This window comes from Daucus carota, chromosome 9 (genome assembly GCF_001625215.2).
Source record: "Daucus carota subsp. sativus chromosome 9, DH1 v3.0, whole genome shotgun sequence".
NCBI classification, from domain to species: domain Eukaryota; kingdom Viridiplantae; phylum Streptophyta; class Magnoliopsida; order Apiales; family Apiaceae; genus Daucus; species Daucus carota.
Genome location: NC_030389.2, coordinates 6,239,987 through 6,254,715, shown reverse-complemented (window position 1 = coordinate 6,254,715; position 14,729 = coordinate 6,239,987). Strand labels below are relative to the sequence as shown.

The window sequence follows — 14,729 nt, the reverse complement described above, 5'->3', positions numbered from 1 at the left end:
TAAAGGGTCCAAATGGGTTGGACTTGAGGAGGCTGAAAAAAGACATACAACCTTGACGAGAACGGCGCTCTGCAGAATATATGACTCATGCCCCTCGAATCTAATCTAAAAAAGGGATGCTTGCTACTGGATATGATCCGAAGAAAGTTCTCTAGTTATGGAGAAGCATCCACATTAAGTGTGAGGCACCTTTACTCAAACTCAAGGATAAGATGAAAAACTTGATATAGGGTAGTGAATGGGCAAATAAAAGAAAGATAGCTCATGGGGGTTCTTTTCATCCTTCCCTCACTATTGAATCATCGTGGTTCAAGTCTGAATCTGATGTTTTAATCGATTCATAGGGTCTTAATAAGAGAATTCCTATCAATAAATAATAAATAAAGAAAACAACAAATAAAAGCTAGATTATATACAAAAAAGTAAAGAAACAAATAGGGAGAAAGAGGATTCAGAATGCCTTTAAGAATTAAGATAAAAACGAATGAGCAACTTGATATTTTGGTATTATCTCCATAAAGAAAAGCTTTTGGATTTTACTTATCTCCCTTCCTATCTTCAGATAAGATTGAATTAGAGATTAAGAAAAGAAGTTTCAAACATTATATTACATATTCGTTAGGGAGACGTGCCACACACTTTAATACTCTATAAAATATAGTGGTGTAATTTTTTTAAAAAATTTTATTTTTTTAGAATAAAAATTTAATGTTTAAATTGTTATTCAAAAAAAAAAGAATTTTTTTTAAAAAACAACTATGTAACTATGTTTAACAGGCACATTAAAGTGCGTATTGAGTAGCGGAAAAAGATGTTAAAAAATGAGAAGGACAGAGGGAGTATAAAGTAATATACTAATATCATAATATGTATTTATGTTACTTACTAATATTAATACATTAAATATTTATAAAATAATTCGGTTAACCGAACGGTTATTGGTTAATCGAATTTAAAAAAACAAAAACTGAATAATTGAAATAAAGATTTTTTACTATCGAAAACCAAAACGAAATATATATATTAGTTAACCGGACCGAAGATATTTCGCTTATTCGGTTCGGTTTTCGGTTAACCGAACCGAATGCTAACCCCACCTCTTGGCCCTAGATTTAGATGCTGAAATTACATTGGGATATATTTGAATTCCTGAAACGGATTAGTAGGTCATTATATATTCTGACTGAAGTAAACAATCAAGGTCGCATGTGGAGGGTAAAAAAGGTTTGGAATCATCTTATTTTTTGAATTGTTATTATTTTATCTTTTGTCATGATTATTTTTTGAATTATTAAATTGTTGTTTCCATATAAATTTGAGTACAAATATTATTGCTACTATTAAAATATAATAGCATCTCCTGTTGGTTACATGGTTGGATTATATTAATCAGATCTCTTCCCTCTCATCTTTTCCTTTCACTCTGATTATAATTCAAATATAGTATTATTTTAATCATAAGACATACTTCCTCAATACCTCTCGATTCTATACGTTTACTATTTGACACCCACCTTAATACTTCTATAAAATATGATTCCATAACGTATTTTAAGATTTTTTTAAAATAAAATAAAAAATTCTAAAACAAGTTATAGAACTATATCTTACAAAAACATTAAAGTACATACCACTCTCTGGGCATATACAACTCAGAAGACGGAAGAAGTATTGTTGGAATTAAAATAAAAATATCATGTTTTTCTTTATTTAATATTTTATTATATTTATAAGATAAGTACAGTGTACAACTAACATTGTTGTACTTAATTTAATGATGACCAGCTAAAGTATTAAAGTAGGACCTCTAGAAACTTAAACAGATACTGTCAAAGTCCACACTCATGAGCAACTAACTCAAGTGCAAAATGAGATCTGAGAAGTTGACTCTGATAATGGTGAATCTGGCCGGAATAATGGAAAGGGCCGACGAGTCTTTACTACCCGGAGTCTATAAAGAAGTTGGACAAGCCTTTGACATTGATCCAACTAGCTTAGGCTCACTCACTCTCTTCAGATCCATGGTCCAGTCTGCTTGCTACCCTTTGGCTGCTTACCTTGCCCTACATTACAACCGGGCCCACGTCATTGCTCTTGGTGCTTTTCTGTGGGCCACTGCCACCTTCTTAGTTGCCTTCTCCTCATCTTTCTTGCAGGTCCCTCTCAGAGTCTCTACTTAAATGTGTCTGTGGGACACCTCATGTTGTTGTACTTGTGTCTGTCAGTCAGCTTATGCATTTAACTTTACTAGGATATGCTTTTGAGTTTAGGTTTAGACTAGTGTACAGTTTTAATTTTAATTTTCGGGTCGGCGTGGATCTCGGGATTCTAAATTTCATTTAATTTAGTGTCAGTCAAGTTATCAGTTCTGCTAAAATTTAGTTTTAAGATCGTAGGAAATGTGTTTGTGGTATAAAAAATAAAATTCCCGTGTTACTTAATTTTTGAGTATATCTTATGTCCGGAGTCTAAATTTCATTTAATTTAGTGTCAGTAGATTTATCAGTTCTCTTGTAAAATTTAGTTTTAAGGTCGTAGGAAAAGTGTTTGCAGCATATAAATACAGTAAAATTCTCATGTTACTTAAATTTTTAGTATATCTCATGCCTAATATGTGTTGGTTGTAAAGGTTGCGATTTCAAGAGGATTAAATGGAATAGGGCTTGCCATTGTGATACCAGCCATTCAATCACTTATTGCTGATTCAACTGATGATAGCAATCGCGGTGTAGCGTTCGGATGGCTTCAATTTACTGGAGGCCTTGGATCAATTATTGGTGGATTTGTTTCTGTACTGATCGCTTCAACGTCGTTTATGGGAATCCCTGGTTGGCGAATTGCATTCCATTTAGTCGGATTGATAAGTGTTGTAGTTGGTATTTTGGTCCGCCTTTTTGCTCATGATCCCCGGTTCTCTGATGACAAGCCGCGAATTCCACCCCAGTCATTTTGGTCTGAAACAAAGAACATGTATGCAGAAGCCAAGACGGTTATCAACATTCCATCTTTTCAGATTATTGTGGCACAGGGAATCTCAGGCTCGTTTCCCTGGTCAGCATTGTCATTTGCACCAATGTGGTTAGAACTGATTGGCTTTTCGCACAAAACAACAGCCCTCTTGTGGACTACCTTTGCTGTGGCTACTTCAATTGGTGGTCTTTGTGGAGGAAAATTAGGGGATACTCTGGCAAAACACTTTCCTGATTCCGGGAGGATAATACTTTCACAGATAAGCGCGGGATCGGCCATCCCTTTGGCAGCAATACTGTTGCTGGCAATTCCTGATAACCCTTCCACCGCTTTCACTCATGGTCTAGTCTTCTTCATAATGGGATTGATCATATCCTGGAACGGATCAGCTACAAACAAGTACGTCTCAAATGCATTATTCCTAGAATACAAAAGAGTTTTCTGTTTTATTTTGTTAACATCGAATTATTGATAATTACAGTCCAATAATGGCAGAAATTGTTCCTGAAAAATCCCGGACAAGCATTTATGCACTGGACCGTTCATTTGAGTCCGTGTTAGCATCATTTGCGCCCCCTACAGTTGGAATACTAGCTCAATATGTTTTCGGTTATAAGCCAATCCCAAAGGGCTCGACAGGGTCACAAGAAACTAAGGCTGACAGAGAGAATGCTGCGCCTCTAGCCAAGGCTCTTTATGCAGCTATTTTCTTTCCAATGGTAATATGTGTATTCATCTACTCATTCTTATACTGTACATACCCCAGAGACAGAGACCAGGCAAGAATGGATGCCATGGGAGCATTAGAAATCGATAATTTGGAGTGTGAAATTCGAGATTCAGGAAAAGAATACTTGCAGCTTTCTGTAACAAGATCGGATGAGTTGCATGAAAAAGACAGGGACAATCAAGTAGAAGGAAGTATTGATTATGATGAGAATGATACCAAGACATTACTTCCCCAATAACAACAAGTTTTCACATACCATCCCTTGCATGGATTGTAATTGGGTGGAGGAGTTTCTTGTGAGCCTGTGAAATCTTGAATTATTTGTGACACCGAAATGTTGCTGAATTCTTGAATTATTACCAGTTGTTATCCTTCATAAAGATGTGGGTGCTGAAATATTTTGGGATAGACTTGAATTCCTGGAACGGATTAGTAGGTTTACTTCGGCCGCAGGAAATAATCAAGGGGCTATACGAGGTTTTGAAATAATTCAAAGAGTATTAAATTATGTCATCCATATTTTTAATTATTAAATATTGTTTTCGAATAATTTTTAGTAAAATTATCATTGTTAAAGTATTGAAATTTAATAGCGTTATAATAAAAGTGGAGTGATAAATTTTTTTTTTTTTTTGACAATGAGAATGAAAGCTTATCATCTAACCATCGGACATGCAAGATGACCGGGGAAATTTAGACAATAAAACTTTAATATTTCGAAAAGAAAAACTCGTCTTCTTCCAAGCATCCTGAAAGTGTAAACAATGGAACAAGAATAATATAAGTCAATATATATAACAACTAATATATATTACAAAATTAAGGATAATATATCCAATAATAAATAAATATCAAAAACACTTGTGTATTATTCGGGAAGTGAAAATGAAATAAAATGAAATAAAATCCAACCAAAGATGGATCTTTGGTTAGACACTAAGAAAAAAATAAAATATGGAGAATTTAATAAATCAGTCATTAACAAGCCAACAAGGTGGCACGTAATTGGTCAACAAAGTGGCACGTAATTGGCTCTTACAAGCCAAAAAAAATCATCAGGTCACTCATAAATGGTACAAATTAGTCATCAATGAAGGTACAATTAACATACTAATTAACAAGTAAATGAGAATAAAAATGTTTCCAAACAATTTCAAAAAAATTCCATTTATACAAAAGAACAAACTTTAATGTGACAAAGTAAATACTAATTAAGAGTAATAAAACCTTTATACAAAGGTCAAAAATTCTAGACAAAACATCAGTCAATATATCTTATATAATCATAACTAAAAAGGATAATTTCAAAAGAGGATAATATCAAAATTTAAAAAATTAAACTAAAAATTCATTCACTATCAAAGAAAAAATTGCATGAAACAATTAGCCTCCATTACAATTAAAATAATTAAAAAAATTAAATGCAGACAATTAAAAAATGAAAATTAAATACAAAACAAAAACTGAAATCGTAACCTAAGCCAAAAATTAAGTGAAAAAATCACAACCACAAACCACTACTAAACCACCATCAACAACCACAAACCACCGTTAAACCACCATCATCAACCGAAACCACCGTTAAACCACCTATCATCTGACCGATATCTAATAACTTGCAGAATCATGTTAACACCAGATCAAAACCAAAATTTAAGCATGGATACGAAAAGTTCATACTAAAGCAAGCAAATATCAAAATACAATGAGTATATTCATTATATTTTATGAAGTAAAAAAATTAAGAAGTGATGCATATATCTACATAAACAAGTATGATCGTGAATTAGAAAAAATACACCTTAATTTTTGTGGAGTATATTCACACAAAATGAATCGTCTTCAGATTTAATCAGTTCTTTGAAGATGTCCGATTCCGCTTCATATATGCTTGCGAGACTAATTTTTCAACGACCGCAGTAAGAGGATGTATTCGATCTTATATGAATCAAGGATTGTATACATGAAATCGTAAGAAAACTAACCATCCGGAGGTTTGTGTGTGCTGTTGCTTGGAAATTTTGCAAAGCCCCTACCACACTTGAGTTGTTGCTTGGAAAATCAGAATGATGTGAATTTTTATGCATGAAGGAGGCCATTATTATTATCAAGATTGGAATTAGTAGGAATGCGACACCTACTTAAAATATTGTTGTTAGTGTGGCCATTTTAATATAAAAAAGAGAAATAGTAGATAAAAGAAAGATGAGAAGGGAAGAAAAGTGAGAAGGTGGTGTTTGCATAGAGGGGCAACAGCCAATTCCCAGCTCTCTGCTTTGTAGCCTCTTTCGTCGTTCTTGAGCGTTTTTACGCTTCCCTCTTCACAAGTGGAGTGATAAATGAGCACGTCTAATTGACCCAAAAACGGTCTGTTCAAGTTTTTTTTTTCTTTTTTTTTTAAAATAATGGTGTTTTCAAGTTGAATTGAACCGTCAGCTCAAGTTTACTTGGAGTCGGATTAAGTCCAACTTCTGGACTTTTAAATTAGAAATTTTTATTCGACTTAATTTTTGATGTATTTAATTGATATTTTGAGGGATTTTTTTATTTATGAAATTCGTGGATATTCAAGTTAGATTTTAAAGAATGTATCAAAATTTAAAAAATATCATTTTTTTCAAAAAAAATTTGCGATTTTACTATCTTTTGAAATATTTTCAAAAATACTAATTTTTAATATTTGCAAAAATATGATCTGCAACTAAATACAACTAGATGCAAGTTAAATTAATTGGTCCCGTACGGGTTGCAAGTACGTTTGCATACAATATTTTTTGTAAATATTTTCAAAAATTTGATATTTTTGTAATATATTAGAAAAAAATGTAATATTTTTGCAACAAAGAATTTGGACTTGTGTATTCACGGGAAAACTCAAAAAAATTTATACAGACAAATCAAATGGAACCATCGATAAGTTACCCAAAAAAACATAATAGAACTATGATAATGTAACCCGAGCCCGATTCAATCAAAAAAGAGATCCTGTTCTAAATTTAAATGTGGGCCATTTTATTAGAGAAATGCACATATTATAAATCCTGTTCTACTTTAAATTAATTTGAATTCACCTGCCCTGATGCAGAGGGTGTTTGCATGGCTTAAAACCCGGGCTCTAAGTCATCTCTAGTTTTAAGCTTAAAAATATCTGTTTGTTTAATAAGTCAGAAGCCAACTTAAAGTCAGAAATAAGCCGAAACTGACTTAAAGCCAAGAGTTAGTTTGAGGTACTTTTTTCGGTGGCTAAATAATTTTGAACTTTTTTTTTTGATAAAAATTACTCCTAAATCATAAGTTACTCATAAATCACTTTTATTTTTATTATTATATTTTTAATAACTCATAAGTCATTCATAAGTCAAAATTACCCAGACAGACAGTTTAAACTGTCAGCATATCAGATAAGCCACGTTAAGTCATAAGCTAAACAGGCTCGTAATCATGGTACTTTTATCTAGACCTAGCAATTCGTGTCATTTGTGTACTTTTCGTGTCGCGTACTTTGTTGGCGTGTACCTAGTATCCAAATACAAACACGACACGAAATGAATTCGTGCACCTGAAATCCAAACACGACCACGATACGGAAAAGAAATGAAACAATACGACACGACACGATGTACACAAAATTTTATGTGTTTAAAAATACACGACATGAATTGTACACGAAATGAAATATTATGTGTTTAAAAATACACGACATGAATTGTACACGAAATGAAATATACACGAAAAGTACACAACACTAAATGTACACAAAAAGTACACAAAACGAAAAAATAGAATATTAAATTACATTTTAATATTTTAAAAATTGATATTTAATTAAATTTTATATATTATTTGATATTATACCTATGTTATTTACAAAATCTACTATTAAACTTAAATTATATACCATACTCTGTGTTTTAAAAAACGAGAATCGGACTTAATCGGTGAAGTCAAGGAAGAAGCATTAATCAGAGATTATTTGAATTGTTCGAGAATTAATCAGATTGATCGTGATTAGTCGGATATTTAATCAGTTTGGCGAGCTAGTGAACAAAGATTAATCGGTGATTAGAGATCGTGAATAATTACCGACTTTTAGAACACAGATCGTACCATTTACTAAGAAAATAAGTATACAAATTACAATCCATGCAAGGGCTGGTCTGTGAAAACTTCTTGTTATTGGGAAAGTAATCTCTTGGTATCGTTCTCATCAAAATCAAGACTTCCTTCTACTTGATTGTCCCTGTCCCTTTCATGTAACTCATCCGATCTTGTTACAGAAAGCTGCAAGTATTCTTTTCCTGAATTTCGAATTTCACTCTCAAAATATTCGATTTCTAATGCTCCCAAGGCATACATTCTTGCCTGGTCTCTGTCTCTGGGGTATGTACAGTATAAGAATGAGTAGATGAATACACATATTACCATTGGAAAGAAAATAGCTGCATAAAGAGCCTTGGCTAGAGGTGCAGCATTCTCTCTGTCAGCCTTAGTTTCTTGTGATCCTGTCGAGCCCTTTGGGACTGGCTTATAACCGAACACATATTGAGCTAGTATTCCAACTGTGGGTGGCGCAAATGATGCTAACACGGACTCAAATGAACAGTCCAGTGCATAAATGCTTGTCCGAGATTTTTCAGGAACAATTTCTGCCATTATTGGACTGTAATTATCAATAATTCGATGTTAACAAAATAAAACAGAAAACTCTTTTATTCTAGTAATAATGCATTTGAGACATACTCCCTTTATCCCCTTTTACATGTCCATTTTGGTTTTCAAGAAGTCAAAACATTACAAATTATCGATTAATTATTTTTAAAATCTGAAAGTAGCATATTAAAATAGACTAAATATACTTTCTAATGATATAATCTTTATTATTTTTTTCAATTATATGATGCATGCAAATTTCAGTCAATTTGATTGGTTAAAAGTCAAAATGGACATATAAAAGGAGACGGAGGGAGTACTTGTTTGTAGCTGGTACGTTCCAGGATATGATCAATCCCATTATGAAGAAGACTAGACCATGAGTCAAAGCTGTGGAAGGGTTATCAGGAATTGCCAGCAACAGTATTGCTGCCAAAGGGATGGCCGATCCCGCGCTTATCTGTGAAAGTATTATCCTCCCGGAATCAGGAAAGTATTTTGCAAGAGTATCCCCTAATTTTCCTCCACAAAGACCACCAATTGAAGTACCAACAGCAAAGGTAGTCCACAAGAGGGCTGTTGTTTTGTGCGAAAAGCCAATCAGTTCTAACCACATTGGTGCAAATGACAATGCTGACCAGGCACACGAGCCCGAGATTCCCTGTGCTACAATAATCTGAAAAGATGGAATGTTGATAACCGTCTTGGCTTCTGCATACATGTTCTTTGTTTGGGACCAAAATGGCTGGTGTGGAATTTGCGGCTTGCCATCAGAGAAACGGGGATCATGAGCAAAAAGGCGGACCAAAATACCAACTACAACACTTATCAATCCGACTAAATGGAATGCAATTCGCCAACCAGGGATTCCCATAAACGACGTTGAAGCGATCAGTACAGAAACAAATCCCCCAATAATTGATCCAAGGCCTCCAGTAAATTGAAGCCATCCGAATGCTACACCGCGATTGCTATCATCAGTTGAATCAGCAATAAGTGACTGAATGGCTGGTATCACAATGGCAAGCCCTATTCCATTCAATCCTCTTGAAATCGCAACCTTTACAACCAACACATATTAGGCATGAGATATACTGAAAATTTAAGTAACATGAGAATTTTATTTTTATGCTGCAAACACTTTTCCTACGACTTTAAAACTAAATTTTAGGAGAACTGATAACTCACTGACACTAAATTAAATGAAATTTAGACTCCCGTGATCCACTCTCGACCCGAAAATTAAAATTTACACTAGTCGAAACCTAAACTCAAAAGCATATCCTAGTAAAGTTAAATTCATAAGCTGACTGACAAACACAAGTACAAGAACATATCCCACAGACACATATAAGTAGAGACAGAGTGAGAGGGACCTGTAAGAAAGATGAGGAGAAGCCAACCAAGAAGGTGGCAGTGGCCCACAGAAAAGCACCAAGAGCAATGACATGGGCGCGGTTGTAATGCAGGGCAAGGTAAGCAGCCAAAGGGTAGCAAGCAGACTGGACCATGGATCTGAAGAGAGTGAGTGAGCCCAAGCTAGTTGGATCAATGTCAAAGGCTTGTCCAACTTCTTTATAGACTCCGGGTAGTAATGACTCGTCGGCCCTTTCCATTATTCCGGCCAGATTCACCATTATCAGAGTCAATTTCTCAGATCTCATCTTGCACTTTACTTGAGTTACTTGGTCATGGTTTACTCTTCTGTCCTGATCAATTTCCAGGGTCCTACTTTAATACTTCAGTTGGTCATTATATACGTTTAGTAAAGTTTATCCAACCTGCTGGAATATAAATTCAGACCCTGCTCATGAGAGAAAGCAATATAAATGAAAGTAAACGTGTTTTTATTTTTATCTCACTTTTGAAGAGAAAGTATAGTATAATTAGATTTATTTGCATTTGTTTTCGTCATTTTAAAAAAACAAATTTATAATTTTATTCCTCCTCACTTGCTTTACTCACTGTTTATAAGTTGGGAGCGTTATAAATTAATTTAACTTTTTATAATAAAAACTTATCATTTATATATATATATATATATATATATATATATATATATATATATATATATATATAGAAGAAAGTTCTATGGAGACTGGATTATTTGGAGACTGTAGAGACCTATGGAGACTGTAGAGACCTAATCCTGGCCATCCAATCATTAAACATCCAACGGCTGCATATATTTTGTCCTGCACGTTTGTTTTCTCTCCCTATCCTGTCCTGCACTTCTAAATCGATGAACAACAAGCAGTATTTCTAAATCTTGCATAACATAAAATAATAATTCCATAATATTGGTGTTCAATCACCGAAATCCTAACAAATAAAAATAATAATTGCATACAAAACAAAGATGTAGTTGGACACTGCTATGATTGGCACTGAACTCATTGTCATTGTCCTGCAACGAATTGAATTTGTTGCAAGACAAAATAACACTTAGATATATCACAAATATGCGGGACAAATTATTAATATTACATTACTAGAAATGCAGGACAAGAATAGTGTAAATTACAAACATAGTTTTGAATTAAAACTAAAAACAAGAAATGCAGGACAAGAATATTAATAATACATTACTAGAAATGCAGGACAGGAATAGTGTAAATTATTAATATTACAAAACTAGAAATGCAAGACAAGAAATGCAGGACAAAGAATATTTAATTATGTCCATTAATTGCCATATTATTTAACGGTAGATCTTGTAGTCTCTAATGACTCCAAAATTTTTGGTCTCCATTGAGCCCAACTCTCTCTCTCTCTCTCTCTATATATATATATATATATATATATATATATATATATATATATATATGGGTTACACTCCACACAGAATACTTTAGAAAAAAAACAACAAAGAACACTATGATAACAGTTTATTTTTTATAAAAAATGATTTGTTAAAATTATAATTTCATAATTAAATATAATATATGAAATCTAACATCCAAACTCATCCAAATTGTTAATATAAAATATTATAGAATCCAGAGTAGAATCCAGAACAGAATCCATAATGGAATCATGTATATATATTTTGCACGATTAATATTACATAGAATCATATTATTTTTAATCCATATTTATTGTTAAACATGTTAGATACTACTCCCTCCGTCCCATTTTAACAGCCTTTTTAGAATTTGGTTGTTGTCCCAAAATAAGTGATTTTTTCTTGTTTTCGTGAACTATTTGGTAGGTGAATTTCAATTCTACCCCTCATTAATGCACCTTATATTTTCTATGCAATACAAATAGTGGTTTAGTTTGACTTTACTAGGGGTAGCTAGGTAAAAGTATTCAAATAAACACCTCCATAAATGTAAAAATTGGTTTGTGTGCATCTCTCTAAAAAGGCAGGTAAAATGGGACAGAGGGAGTATTATTATTCATAATAAAAGGTTAATTAGCTTAAAATTAGAATTTATTCAAGTTTTAAATGAGACTCTGTATGCGATTCTAAAGTGTTCTTCTTTGTTCTTTTTTTAAGGTGTTCTTCTTTGAGCAATGCCATATATATATATAAGTTATAGGAACAAGTACAAGACATATATTATAATTTTAATTATAATCTAACTTTAAGTTATTTGTTAAAAAAAGTTGATCTAGCAGTATTATATCATTGAGATAATTGTTTTAAATTTTATTTTTAAGACATTAGTTACTTCTTTACTTCATATATAATAATTTATTATTAAAATTAGTTAAATATATTTTAAATTATCTGAATAATTTTTTTATATTATATTTAAAATTAAACTCGGGACACAATGGCGTTTTGTTTGCGGTAAGCTATACGTTGTGTGATTCTCTTTTAAAAATTTAATTTTCATAAGTTAAAAAACATGAATATACAAAAAACTATGAAAACGAAAAAAATAAACTCTTTTCAATTGTTCAGCCAAGAACAGAGAAAATTGAGCGCAAAAATGGCGGCGATAACATCTACTCTATTACACAGCATTAGATGCGAAGCCGACAGCTCCTCAAGCTCAACCACTAATGCTGCGCCCAAACAGAAGCGTCTTCTTTCTGTAACAAAGCCCTCTTGGATTGTTAGAACTGAGGTACATATATGTGTTTGTTCTCATTCTTTAATTTCGTTCACATGATTTATTTTCATGCTTGTTTGTTTAGTTTCTAAGTTGTATGATCAAGATTTGTGAATTAAAACAACCCCATGAAGTTTTTTCTGGGTGTTACTTATTAGGACAACCCCATGAGTTTTTTATGCTTTTGCTCAGACTGATCTTCGAAAATCAATGAATTGTTTTATTAAGCCCCGGGCATAATTTGCGAACGTTGATGCTTACTGTTTTAAGTTGCCATTGGAGAGTAGTGAACAACTATAAAGATCTTTAGGGGTTTTCGTTTGTTAATAAATTTGTTACTTGTTAGCTGGTTTTGATCGAAAATTGGGGATAATTGAAATTGAATCTGACATTTGACTCGAGGACACCCACCCAAATACCCTACAGTTAGCTTGGGTAATACTGATATCACTACTAAAAAGTATTATTAATTTGGGTAATCATGATGCCAACTCTAATTTCCCTATAAAATTAGATAAATGAATTTTTATTATAAGAAATGAAAGAAGGCATGCATAGTGGTGCCTTGAGATAGCGCATGAGATGAATGTTCTATCTTTTTAAGGCGCCACTAGTACACATAGCATTGTTTTGCGTGAAATTCCTTATAGTATATTAACTTCGGACCTCTTTTAGCTACACTCTTGGACTTGCTCTAAAAAGTATGATTAACTTAACTTATTTCCATGTTCCGTTCCTGCTGACTATTTTCTTGTGGTTGTAGCTCTTTTATTTCCTCTGTGAATAGATTAGATAGTTATGTTCAACAACACTAATGTCTTCTCTGGTCGTGTGACTCGTGTCACCTAACCCTTTCTTGGTCCTTAATTTCATCACCTGCTGAAGGGAAGGGCTTACCTACATTAGGTAAAATTTACAAATTTTTTTTTTCTGAATTGAGTAAACTGTAGAATTAGGAAATTGGTGAATAGAAGAAATAGAAAGCACAAAAAGGCTTATTACAATCTAGATGACAGAACCCTCATCTTCTTCCCCACGCGTATTTGCCTAGCATCATACAAATTCGCTACGAAAGATGCTTGTAATTTGTTTTATTCATGGCTATTCCTCACACTCGAGGTGTTCCATAGCCAATAACAAGAATGCCATATTGACCAACTGCAGACTTTGTATCCAAAATCCGGGGTTATAAATTACAAAACCATCAAGTTGAAATTTTTTTCTCATGTATTTAGTATTGAAAGTTAGACATAAAATTTGTAGATTCTTTTAGCAGCTTAGATATACATTTTCTATGTACCTGGAGTAAATTTAAGTTGTACTATGCTTTTGCTAATTCTTTTTATTCAGATGACCTTTGTCAATATAACTGTTCTTATACAATTTGCAATGTTGAAGGGTAACACTGTGCATGTTGCAAAATAATTTAGTCTTGCAGATAATGACATATTTTCGCTCATTTGTTGCAGTCAAATGTTTGGAGGGAAAAGATAAAGAAGCCAGACCCACCTTGTGTGGTCTGCAGAGGCTCCGGTAGAGTTGATTGTACCCAATGTCGTGGAAAAGGTTTCTCTTGGTTATGCTTGCACAATTCTTGATACTTTTAGTTGTCTATATGTTTCTAGATCAAATAGCTGGTTTTTTGGCTACTCGAGATAATTGTGTTTTGCTACAACAATGTCTATTCACCTTCATATCTTGTACTTTTTTATAATATTCGGTGATATTACAGGTAGGACTAATGAAGTTCAATCACAAATGCTACCTAAAGGGCAGTGGCCGAAATGGTGAAGTTCTGATATCCTCATAAAGGGACTCGGCAGTAGTTTATAACATACAGTTCCAGGAATATCAATACTAATATTAACTATTCCATTCCCCATCACCCATATGCAGGTGTAGGAGTTGTGGTGGAAGTGGTCTTGGCTACTGCCCTCGATGTGTTGGAACGGGAGAATACAGATATATAATGGGGTTTCATTTCATGAATAGGGAAAACAGTACAGCCCAGAATTCTGAGAACAGTCAAGGTCGAGACACCCGTAGAAAAGTTAGTTTTGAGAATTTCCTTCACAATGACGAATCAGAATCATGAAGCTTAGCATATAAACATTGATGTTCTGTATCCTGCAAAATTGCTGGTGTAGGATGTTGGCCAACGGCTTGTAACCTTAGTCGTATAGCCTGTAGGATACGCCACAATCACATGTATATTATGTATCTGTCAGCCTTCCCAGTCACCAGTGCTATTACAACAAATCTTATGTAACAAAAGGAAATAAAGGTAGTTTCATTATATAGTCAATCACTTTACA

General features: G+C 33.3%; 3 protein-coding genes and 1 long non-coding RNA gene across 6 annotated transcripts; 2 read left to right on the top strand and 2 right to left on the bottom strand.

The window, feature by feature from the left end:
- Positions 1-1,811: 1,811 nt before the first annotated feature.
- LOC108201925 (high affinity nitrate transporter 2.5) lies at positions 1,812-4,154 on the top strand. 2 transcript variants are annotated; one of them, XM_017370267.2, is made up of 3 exons: positions 1,812-2,156; positions 2,630-3,369; positions 3,452-4,154. In XM_017370267.2, the coding sequence occupies exons 1-3, from the start codon at positions 1,869-1,871 to the stop codon at positions 3,936-3,938; spliced, it is 1,515 nt and encodes a 504-aa protein (XP_017225756.1). In that variant the 5' UTR covers positions 1,812-1,868; the 3' UTR covers positions 3,939-4,154. The 2 variants fall into 2 exon arrangements, with proteins under 2 accessions (XP_017225756.1, XP_063940174.1); XM_064084104.1 differs by having other exon boundaries at positions 3,466-3,616.
- Positions 4,155-4,268: 114 nt separating this feature from the next.
- LOC135149149 (uncharacterized) lies at positions 4,269-5,989 on the bottom strand. The gene is made up of 2 exons (XR_010287310.1): positions 5,502-5,989; positions 4,269-4,449 (listed from the first exon to the last, which is right to left on the bottom strand). It is a non-coding gene; the product is annotated as an uncharacterized LOC135149149 (long non-coding RNA).
- A 1,815-nt stretch (positions 5,990-7,804) lies between these two features.
- LOC108200580 (high affinity nitrate transporter 2.5) lies at positions 7,805-10,140 on the bottom strand. Of its 2 annotated transcripts, none has more exons than XM_017368785.2 (3): positions 9,727-10,140; positions 8,671-9,410; positions 7,805-8,360 (listed from the first exon to the last, which is right to left on the bottom strand). In XM_017368785.2, exons 1-3 carry the CDS (start codon positions 10,012-10,014, stop codon positions 7,874-7,876), a joined length of 1,515 nt encoding a protein of 504 aa, XP_017224274.1. In that variant the 5' UTR covers positions 10,015-10,140; the 3' UTR covers positions 7,805-7,873. The 2 variants fall into 2 exon arrangements, with proteins under 2 accessions (XP_017224274.1, XP_063941134.1); XM_064085064.1 differs by having other exon boundaries at positions 7,805-8,346.
- Positions 10,141-12,236: 2,096 nt separating this feature from the next.
- LOC108200954 (protein PHOTOSYSTEM I ASSEMBLY 2, chloroplastic) lies at positions 12,237-14,719 on the top strand. Its single transcript, XM_017369230.2, has 4 exons — positions 12,237-12,429; positions 13,884-13,980; positions 14,147-14,201; positions 14,311-14,719. The coding sequence occupies exons 1-4, from the start codon at positions 12,292-12,294 to the stop codon at positions 14,507-14,509; spliced, it is 489 nt and encodes a 162-aa protein (XP_017224719.2). The 5' UTR covers positions 12,237-12,291; the 3' UTR covers positions 14,510-14,719.
- The last annotated feature ends 10 nt before the right edge of the window (positions 14,720-14,729 follow it).